Here is an 11773-nt window from a genome sequence, read left to right on the forward strand (position 1 = left end):
ACACACACACACACACACACACACACACACACACACACACACACACACACACACACACACACTGCTAGCTGGTAGCTTTGAGAAATGCCTCCTGGCAGTTCTGCACTACACACACAAATGGTTTATTTTCACACAGGAATAATAAGTTCAGTGTCAGCTATTAGCATCCAAACACTCAAATATGTTGCTCTTAATTATTAAATAATTAAATTTACACCCATAAGATTCCACAAAGGCTCCAGAAGGTGTGTGGATTTATTTTTGTTTAATCTGTGCAGAGAATCGGTCCAAATGTGTTCCTCGAGTTCATTCAGAAACTTCTGAGACACCAAAGTGCCGCTCGCGTCATCTGCTCGCCGCCCGCAAACACTTCTTAATAGGTGTAAACGGTTTAGTAGATGGCGAGTTCAAGTCCTGCTTGAGTTTTCTCTGCAGGGAGACAGATGGAGACGGGTGAGGCGTGAACCAGAGTTCAACTAAAAATATAGGCAGTTTTTTCATTTTAGCTCAGCTGACAGTTTTCTGAGAGGAACGTGTCAGAAACACACTTTCCTAGAAGCATCTGGACACAAAGAAGTTTCTGAGGGTGGATTTCACTTGAAAGCATTTCAGAAAACATTATCTTGATTTTGAAAAAAAAAAAAAAAGCCATCAGGAGGACTGTGAAGGTGAAAAAATAAACTAGAGCACAGTAAGCTTCAATTTATCACTACCTGACTGGTTCCTTTGTTAACTCCCAGCTCAGCTCCCATCGTCTCATCAGAGTTAAAAATAAAGAAGAAAAACTTAAGAATGTGCTTTAAAAACACATCAAAGGACATCAGAACAAACAGAATCACAATCAGAGACCAGAATAGAGTCAAGACGAGACCAAAATAAACTGAAATTCACAGCAGATCATTACCCGACAAGGGTCTGACCACACTCCTCCTGCCCTAAAGCTTAAACTCCACCTGCTTTATCACCTGCTCTTTCTGTAACGTGAAACTAAATTTGCAACATGAACATCATCACCTTAAAATAGCGGCTGAGAACATAAAACGATCAGGAAGGTGTTTGCAGACAAATTTAGGAAGCGGGTTATTTTCTCGAAGACATGTTTTTAAACCAGAGGAGGCGCCCCCTGCTGGATATCAGAAAGAACATCATTTAAGACACCTCAGTATTGGCTTCAATCTTCACTCCTGGAAGCTACGTCCATCTGTTGCATATATCAGAGTTATATTGATGGATAACCTCGAGCATCGATGATGATCAGACTGATCAGTGATCATTTACTGATATAGGTGGTTGTTAGCTTATTTTTTGCATTAATGCAGGGGGCCAAGTGGGTGAGAAAATTGCAGTAAAGTTTTTTTTAAAAACCAAAAGAGAAGAACAGATTCACTGCTTATTACAGAATGCTGGCCAGACCCACTTTAGATCAAATTGGGCTCTTTGTAGCCCATGAACTAAAATAAGTTTGACACGCCTTCGCTGGCGTGTCAAAGTTACATCATCATCATTAAGAGATTCGTATTGAAGTGAATCAGCCTCGCTAAGTGACCAACACTTCCATCGAGTTCAGCTGTCTTATTTCTGTCTGCAGGTGACGTGAATGCTGCTTGTGTGCAGCGACGCTCGTTAAACTTCATTTGCCGGTGAAAGACTCGGCTGTTTGTGTGGAGAGCTCGATGATGAGTGGAGGAGAGACTGGTGACACGTTTTACACAATTACAAAGCGGACTGGACGAGTTAGTGGAGCTATGAAGAAGACAAAAGGCAGGCAGATGTTATGACTTAATAACACTTTATCTGCTCAACTGATGTCCATCCACTTCAGCTCACTAATTACTACTGACTGAATCATTAATCGATAGGCGAACGAGGCTCTTCAGCTGGGACAGCTTACATTACTTTCTCTTCTTGCTTTACTTTCTCGGTGTGCATCAGGGAGGGAGGATAGCGTGATCCCACGATAACACTATGGAGATCACTCAAGCCTAAGACAAAGTTCACAGAAGAACAAAGAAGGAGAAGAAACCATTTCATATGATCCAGGTCCACACCTGTGAGGCTAAAAACAAACCTGCATCTCCACCACCAGACTGTAAACACACCAAACTTACAGTTTAACAAATCAAAAATCAAACTGTCTGTCACAATATGTATTCATTCAGTCATAAACAGCATGAAATGGAGGAGATGGGTTGCAAAGCAACTTGGAGATGCACAACAGCTGTAGGAAGGCTAAAGCAGCTTATATGGCTGCTAATAAGACGTCTAGAAGAACACCAGCAACGTCAGAAACAGGCTTCATTTATCCACAAACACAGAGGAAGAGTCTGGAGTGTGCTTAACTAGTCGATCTCAGTAGATCCACCAGCATTAGCTTTGTTGTTGTTGCTGATGCTCTATAAAAGTGGCCGAGCGTAAAATAAGTGTAAAAGGAACCCCCAGATATGGGTCACAAGAAGACAAATTATATCTAAATGTAATTAAAGATCAGATAATTAAAGTGGAAGTGTGAGCGCCTAGAGCTAAACACATTATTCACGACTTAGTGTATCACGATCTGCTCCTGATGGGGGAGGAAATCCCAACTGGTCATATTTGGAGCAAAAGTTTCGTAGGTTCAGTCAAGAACATGGAACAAAAAAGGAGTAGAAACTACCACAGGGCCCCAAAGAAGGACTGAAGTGTGCAGACTAGAACAACACAAGACGTCAAACCTGGAATTAGTGTGCGCTTTCCCACATTGTTCACATTCCTTCCTGCAGTAAACATCCTGCCCTGTTATTACCCACAAACCACCTGGTTCATGTCATCTGAATACCTGAGTGAGCGTGTGTGTACTGTAACTGAGCAGCTTCACTAACGACCTTCATCTATAATACAAGACCTTAAACACACACACACACACACACACACACTGCTAACCCTGAAATTTGTTCCTTCATCTTACAGGGACTCGAGCTTTGTCTCCATGAGGACATCGAGTTTAATTAAAACTTCAAAGTCTTCATCTCCTCTTGGGAACTCATTTTAGTTCCCTCAAATTGGACTAGCTCTAAGTTCCAAGCCTTCAACCTGAAATTTTCTCGATTACGGTGGTTTTCCCTTCATAGGGCTCACTCTTTATTTAGACTAATTTTTTGTTCCCATAAGGAAGTCAAGTCCCTACAGTGTAAGAAGAGCAAACACAAATACGTCAAACCAATTACAATAAGACACACCTACAGCCTCCCCCCCATTATATCATTACTATATATAGGACTCGCTTTTTGTCCACATGTGCTTCCACGTAACCCATAAATACAAGACTTCACACTCTAAATATTTCCACCACTTTAAAGGTCTCGAGCCAACCCTGAAAGTCTTCACCCTGACATCTGCTCCCTCACCTTACGGGGGAGGTGGAGTGCAAGAAAGTACCCACAAGCCAGTGTCCCGGGAAACAAATTAAAATAGCACACACCCATGGAGTTGTATTTCCATCGCTTCAGAGGATTTACGTTTGTCCCCTGAAGGAAGTTGGGACTCCACATTACAGAAAAATTTGTGCATATATTTCCCCCTTAAAACACAAAAATTAAAAGACATCGCACACACTCATTGGATTTCTTTTACTTTTGAGGAGTCGAGCTACCTGTAATATCATCGTCCCTGAAATTACAGCAATTTTGTCCCCTTGAGGAGGTCCCCACAGAGCACTAAAGTAAACACACTCGAGTCCCCACAATACATTTAAAACAGCGCACACCAACACAATCTAGGCCACTTTGAGTGCCATAATCTGTTGATAAGCCCCTCTCTCTCTCTCTGCATCATCTCTCTACCTCACTCGCTCTACAGTAGGACAATAAAACAAAGCCTCTCTCTCTTTCTCCATTGTTTCTTTATGGGACTCACTCACTCAGTAGGTGTGTGTTGTACTTGCTGGTGTAGTAGTAAACGTCTTCGTAGCCTTCCTGGTAATCATCATCCGCCCGGTACCTCCTCCCTCGCCTCCTCCTGCTCAGCAGACGTAGCAGGGCCAGGAACCGCTCCATCCCCACCACCTCCACCACAATCACACTGGGTCCAAACTGGGCCGGGCTACGCTGCAAGCTAACAGCAAGGCCAATAACGGTGAGGGCTAAGCGTTTATTCCACACAGAGAGATAGAGAGAGTGAGATCAGGTTTCCTCCTCCTCGCCTCCTCTTTCTGCTGCGCACACACACACACACACACACACACACCTCTGGATATCACACACACACACACACACGCATTAGCGCACATGTAGCACACACACACACACACTCCCTCACACACTCCCTCACTCGCTCGCTCTTTGTATTCTCTCCTCTATCTGCAGCCTCCCTCTCCTCTGTTCCCGTCTTCTTTCGGCTGTTGGTGCATCTAGCCGGGTTCAGCCAATCACAGAGCTCGCAGCTCACAAACACACACACACACACACACACACACACACACACTTTGCTCGCTTGCTGCTCTCGCCCTCTAACACACCACTCCTCCATCTCAGCCCTTCGTCCTGCACTTCCTTTCCTTCATTAGATCCTTCCTTCCTTCGTTATCTTGTCCCTCTATTTCCTTCCTTCCTTCAATCCTTCCTCTTCTTTCTCTTCCTGTCTTCACATTTCCCTTCCTCTTCCTCCTCATTCATACACTTCATTCCAGTGTGGGGGGAGGGGAGCCGGTGAGTGAATTCCTCAGAGTCTTCTGTAAGTGTACCAAGAGGAGGAGAGAGGAGAGGGGTGGAAACGTGCAGGTAACTGGTGGAAAACTGAGATAAAACCAGATTTCAGGAACTGAAAACCAGGATTATCCTCCTGGTATCAATATCAAGGTCCTGTTTGGGTTTGGGAGAGCACTGGTGTAGTTTTACACTCGATTCAGGAAACAAATGAAGACACAAACCACAGACAAAAGACGTGAAACCCGGATAAACATCAACAAAGAGCTCTCAGGTTCCATTTACCTCAGAAACAAGTGAACAACATCTGCAGTCATCCTTGGAGCACATCTGGCTGACAACATCAACTCAGGGACAGCCACAGGTCCACCTTACATGATTACTGACCTTTTAGGCCACATCTGGCCCCGTTAACCTCTGCCGTAACCGACATAAATCCCAGCTCCTTACTTTTTGCCTCATCTAGTTCTTGACAACCGTTGGAGTTGCAGTCCAAAGCCTAGCTTGTGACATCTGGGCAACATCTGGCCCGAACAACTCTCGCTGTACGTCACAACCATACTGTCTTGTGACTTTTGAGCCACCTCTGGCATCAACTCATAGACAGCTCCAAGTACAATTTATATGTTTAGTGGCATTTGAGGAACATCTGGCTCATCCAACCTTTTACATAATCGACATCTGGATCACATCTGGCTCATCCAGCCTTTGCTGTAACCCATGTAAAGCTCAGTTCGTGACTTTTGGGCCTCATCCAGTATCAACTCAAAAACAGCTGCCAGTACACATTCAAACACACATTAGGTGATATTCAAGGAACATCTGGCCCTGACAACCTCTACTGTAACCCACCTCGATATCAGTTTGTGACTTTTGGGTCACATCTCAGGCATTACAGCTAAGACTGTATTTTTTCCCCATTTAAACTACATTTACAGCACAAAGAAAGAACTTGTAAATAGATCATATTGTATATATACTGTAAACTTGCAGGATGTTTGTCAGGTTAGTGAATAATTGTGTTACACAATCACAATAAACTTTTGGTTTCAAGCTCTTATACTTTTCCTGCTTGCATCACACAAAGAACTGATCACTCCATCGCTGCCTCATATATGTTACACCGTGAAAAGCCTGACTGTAACAGGATAATCAGTGTTATTCATCTTCAGTGTTTTGAACACCTGACCAGTCTATAATCCCTGCAGGTGTTCTTGGTCGGCCACCCAGAGTCTACACAACCTCCACAGAGACCTGAAGTCCAGACCTCACGCTTCCTGCATCAAAAGGGTCTGGTCAGGATAATAAATGGAGACACTTGTGCTAAAGCAAGGACTAAACAACGCTGAAAACAGCTTCCACTCTGAGTCAGTGGATGCGATCTGCTGAGGTAAGCCTGCTGCATGATGGCAGCATCCTCTGGTACCTGAGTACAAGGCTTCACAATAACACGGGCACTAAAGATCCTAAAACACCTTCATGATTATATCCAGCTGCTGACAACTTCTGAGAGATTTTTTATTAAAGAATAAAATAAATAAAATAGCAAACTTTTGCTTTTACCCTCATCTCCATTTATTTTATATTTATGCAATAATTGTTTTTTGTCTTTTGCTGATCGGAGTTACGCTGCTGACAGATGTTTAGAATTCATCATATGATATACGCCGTCATTTTACTCTGCCTTATTTATTGATTAATAAAAATGATTAAATCACAATGACAAATAAAGAGAAGAAGCAAAAAGAAAATTAAAACAGGATCATGATCAAAAATTATATACGAAAACACTGACAAAATGAAACATAAAATAAAATAAATAATAAATTACTGAAAAATTATACTTTCAGCAATGATGAATAAAGTGTGCAAAAAAAAGGTAATAATATTTGGCATTATTTAAAAGCATAAAATATGACTATATTAATAAATAAGATACGTTACACAAAATACAGTAAAAAAATAAAAACAGAAAATAATAACAAAATAAAAATAGAAATAAGTGTAATAATGACAAGTGAAAATTAAACACATGTTTTTAAAATAAAAATAAATAAATAACCAAAACTGGAAAAAGAGTATTTTTAAAAAAATAAGGCTAAATAAATCCTGGCAGACTTACACACTGCCTATGGTCCTACTCCAAACTGCAGGAAATCTTGTGAACTGGAATTGATCTCAGCGGGCGCATCTTCAACCAAAATCTTCAACCCAAAAATAAACATCTGTGAAAACTAATGTTCTGATTTTTCATGCCAGGAAAAATAAAATATAATCTACAACATAGAAACGCTGGAACACGTCCCATTGGACTTCATGATCTCCTCGGGTCAAACATTTAGCACAATGTGTCGTTTCTTTCTTGAATATGTTGACGTGGACGAGAACGACAGCTTTTGTTGTTTTTGCGTAAAACTCTGAGCAACGGTCATGACATGATAACTGATCACAAGGACGGAGGTATGAAAAGATCCACGCTGAGCACGATTATTACTGTTACTGTTAGTTAGATTTGTTTGTGTTTGGTTGTCAACAAGTATCACAATTAAGTCAAAGCAAATCTAAATATCTAATGATATATGTCTAAAAAAAAATAACACAATAAAAGCTATAGGGAAAAAATGATCAGTACAAAAAATAAAAAATAAAAAGCATAAAGTTTGTTTATATAGACCAAACTATATTGATGTTTATTGGGGGAAATCATCGCAACATTTATCAATAATGTAAAGAATCTGGCCTAGTTTTAAAAGCAGCTTTACAGATGTTGCTATTTTTGGTTTTTAATAGCTACACGCTCGAGTACAACCCTCAAGTATTTGAGTAAATGTGATTCAGCTTCAGAAAATCTGTTGAAGGCAGCACACAGCGAAGGACAGACTGCTGTGAAGTCATAATAAAATATTTCTACAGTTTAAATTCCTTTTTTTTTAATCCATTTGCCAAACGGTGGATTGGAGGGGAGCTTGCCGCTCGTCCAACTGGGTCCCAGTCGGCCCTGTTGGCTCAGGAAATGACAAACGGGAGGGGGGCAGCAGATTGTGATCAGAGGGTATTTTAATCATGCACATAAGGAGGAGATTAACCAGGCTACTGAGTGTTTGAGGGTCCCGAAAACGATCAGAGCGGGGACGGCCAAAATTCGGCCGTTAGGCTCTGGGACTGTTCTTAAGCCAAGAGTATGACGGCTCGCGGCGGCATGAGATTTCTACAGAAAGAGAGGGAAAACCCAGAATATCACCAGAGATGAGTTTAGACACAGGTGAACTGGTCCAGGCAGGTAAATCTGGACCTTTCCTCTCTGTGTGGCCATCACACTCAGCCCCTCTCCAATGTGACTTTTGACCTCTGACACACAGTGACTGACAGCTGGTCGCCAGGGTGTTCAGTGACAGTCAGAAAGCCCTGTCTCTGAGCTGTGAGTGCTGACCTTTGACCCCTGTCATGTCCTGGAAGCTCATGTTTCCCACGCTGCGCTGAAGCCTGACAGGCACAAAACTGCTGATGGAAAAATGACAGCACACACACACACACACACACACACACACACACACATACACACACTCTCATAGTAAATGCATTGATTACTGGATCAGCAGCGGGAGTGAAGGAGAAGCTTCAGATTTTGTGGATCCTGCTGCACTGACACCTTTTGTCGTCTGATAAACACATTTTGAAGCTGTTGGCAGAATAAAATCAGCACTCTGCTTTCATCCAGGTGAGAATGAAGTCATGTGGAGTCAAGGTTTTTTTTTTTTGGTTTTTTTTTGTTCCACTCTGAAAGTGACGTTTACACCCGGAAGGAGAATCTGCTGCAACCATCTCCAAACAGCGTCACGTCTTAGACTGTGCACGTGATTTATTTTCCTTTTACAGTATAAGAAACACAAATCTAAGGCACATGACTTAAAGCTTCAGAACACAACTGCAGACCACGCGTGAACCGAGCAGCTGGATCTGCTTTCATTTCTAAGAATTTCTGATCTCACAGCGACTCTAAATCTGAATCAGTTGCAGCTCAGGTCTGCTAAATGTTATAGATGCAAACCTGTCTGTAAGGGCCTCTCTGCCGGGTTTAACTCAGCGTGTCGTTGTCTAGTGCAGGAGATGTTTAAAGGTTGCAGCACTCGCTCGTTGCTAGCAGAAAACTAGCTGATTAGGAAGATTACACTTATCTCAATGAGACGTTTTCCTGTGTAATAATATTCAACATGGCTATCAATACATTTTTAAAAAAAATGCCTCTCTGTGTAAAATGGGTTTAAAAACTGTGGGAAACCGTTTTTCCGTGATTTGAACCGAGGGAACAAATCGTGGCAGGATCAGCCTGATGTTATTTGTATCCCACTGTAACTTTACTGTATAAAGAGCTAATATCTCCAAAATGTCAGGAGTAGTTAGTCATTACAAGAAGTGTTTTAGTGTGAACTAAAAATCATAATGTGGGATACTGTTTGTCTGTGATTTGAACAGCCCAGCGCTGCTCCTGGAGGGAAAAGCAATTCTGCAGGCTTCACCTTGGCACTTGTGCAGGTGAAGCCAAAGGGAATTTGATATACCTTTATTAGTCCCACAAGGGGAAATTTCATAAGGCTGCCGACCTATTGCACGCAATGGCGGTGCCATCTTACCCTCCGACCATACATACATTACACAAAACATCACATGGGGAAGACAGGTCAGAGAGGTATAACAATGGAAAAATGCACCACAGGAGGAAAGATAAGGAGAAACAAAAATAACTCCCCCCAGACTGAGCTCCAACAGGGAGATCAGTTTGAGAACAGCAAAAAACACCTCTGCACATAGCACATGAAAAAACTCTTAATGCACCAAAGAAACACATGACAAGCAACAGGGGTGGGTAAAGGGTGAGAGACAGCCTGTGCGCAGGTCTCCTTGATCCACCGTCAGCATCGGAAGGAATAAGCGTCAAAGGCGTTTGGAAAGGGACGGGGGATGAGTGTGTGCATATCAGTGTATATGTGTGTGTGTGCGTGTCCAGAGTTCAGCTGAGACAGTGTCCTTCGCCCTGCCAGGCTAAGTAAACAGTCTTCCAGCCAATCCAGGTGGCCTTGCATAGAATGGGAAGGAACAGACTAAACACAGTCGTTATTGGGGAGATTTTGTTCGGCTCCAGCCTTGAGACCACAGCTGGCGCCGAAGGGGTGTCCGCATAAGTGATGGTGGTTTTTACTTTAGTGCGAACAGCTCATATGAATTTCAAAGCAGTTCTACAGTCCAACAGTGGTCTCTCAATCTCCCGTTGGAGAGCCGCGAGCTTCGCCATACTTGCGTTCTGTGATGTTGTCATTTCTTGTGCTCAAGGAGCCGATTCTGAGAACTCACGACAGTGTGCCTCCCTGACATGCTTCACCATATTTTCTAGTCTTTGGCTTAGAATGAAGTTGGTTTGGAAACATATTCAGCGATGCTTCATCTCCTGCTTTGCGTTAGTGTGGCCGCCCCGTGCTAGCAGTGTCCAAGCGTTTTTTGTTTTTTTTTTACCCTTTTCATACCGCGCCCCCCCTGCAATGGCTCTGCGCCCCACCTAGCGGGCGGGCCCCACACCTTGGGAAGCTCTGCTCTAAACTAACACAGGATGTCATGCTGGTCGTTTTTCACCTTTTTCCTAATGTTTGATTAGTGAGTTCATGGTGAATACAGCTGCGTCTCTGCCTGCAAGACCTGGACTACAGTACGGTCGTTCAGACAGTGTTTTTAACCCCTTAGCAGTCCAATTAGTCCCCTAAACCATCCAATGTCCCGTGGGCGGTACGTCCGACTGCTAACAGGTTAAAGTTTCTCGCATGAGCTGCTCTCACAACACAAGAGCTGCCATTAAATGTGAGGGAAGAAAAAAACCCCCCCCAAAAAAAACCCCCACATCAGCGGGCCCTAAAATTAGACTGGCTCCGCCTCCCTCACCTGTCAGACATGCCTGGGGCTTTAACGGCCCTCCAGGTGCCAGCCGGGCAGATGGTCGAGTCACATTTACTGACACAGGTGAAAAAAAGAGAGAGACGGAAAGGGAGAGTGATGCTGCTGCTGCTAAAAATGACAAGTGAGGCTTCATTTGCATATCGCTGTCAGGATTCTGCTGCTCTGCAACCTGATTGGCTGCCTGCCTGCGTGTGCGTGTGTGTGAAATCCTTTTCTCCACGCTCCTCTCTGAGAAAGACTTTATACTCTACCTCCCCCTGGTGGTCACTCAGAGAAGCTGCAGCTTTTAAAAGACAAGTCTGAGGAGAAGACAGAAAGTGTCAGACGCTTTAGATGTCCAAATCCTGCCAAAAATACCTATGATTTAGCTGGGCAGACGTGCAGACAGCGATTGATAAAGCCGGAGGGAGGACAGCAGAGACGTAGAGACCCAGAAACCAGCAGAACAAAAGAGAGCCTTAATGGACTGCTGAGTGACTGACCCTGATTCCTAATGGACACAAACACATGACGCATTGACTTTCATTCATTCCCCGAAGGGTCGGCCTAACCTGAACACAGACCAGAGGAAAAAAAAAAAGAAGCAGCTGGGTAACAGCTGTCAGGAGCCACACAGATTCATCTCAGAGCAACAAAGAGGTTCAGTCAACAGAAACTCGTGTTATTGATCCAGAGGGGATCGCAATCCATCACACAGTGATTTGGCATGTCAGAAATCTAAAAGTTAGTTTTAGACTTGCAATTAAAAAATGTTGTTTAATTAAGGGACATTTCTTCCAGCTGCGCCACTTTAATTGCTTTCAGTTTAAACAGGCTTTTATTTGAACACCTGGATTAACACCAAAAGCAAACATGTAGGTTTGAAATGAAATAAAGATTTTTATTGTGAGTTAGCATTTTCCTAGTTTTACACCGCTTTTACAACCTGACATGGAAAGTGTAGCAGCCTACATAAGAGTTATCTATTTCTATTCATATTTAAAGAGCTGGCTATTTTCAGCCAGCCTGGAAGATGAAATATGGCATTTTTAATTCATAATAAAAGTCGCACCTTTATGGTTGTGCCACCCTGAAATCTGAGAGCAAACAAATCACTGGAAGTTGTTTTAATAATCACAATGGTTTTGAATGTATTGCTGCTGATATATATA

General features: G+C 42.8%; 1 protein-coding gene across 6 annotated transcripts in view; it reads right to left on the reverse strand.

The window, feature by feature from the left end:
* The window catches only part of grip1 (glutamate receptor interacting protein 1), a 63354-nt gene that overhangs the window by 37991 nt on the left and 13590 nt on the right, over positions 1–11773 (reverse strand). For 5 of the 6 annotated variants that reach the window (XM_005742308.1, XM_013913194.1, XM_005742305.1 and 2 more), the window contains exon 1: positions 3896–4182. The exons of the other annotated variant lie outside the window; for it this stretch is intronic. In XM_005742308.1, the coding sequence (XP_005742365.1) occupies positions 3896–4031 (136 nt within the window). In that variant the 5' untranslated portion in view covers positions 4032–4182. Of the gene's footprint in view, positions 1–3895; positions 4183–11773 lie in introns of those variants that run through there. 6 annotated transcript variants of the gene reach the window in all.

Source organism: Pundamilia nyererei, unplaced genomic scaffold (genome assembly GCF_000239375.1).
Source record: "Pundamilia nyererei isolate P.nyererei 1_Seehausen unplaced genomic scaffold, PunNye1.0 scaffold00119, whole genome shotgun sequence".
Taxonomy (NCBI): Eukaryota; Metazoa; Chordata; class Actinopteri; order Cichliformes; family Cichlidae; genus Pundamilia; species Pundamilia nyererei.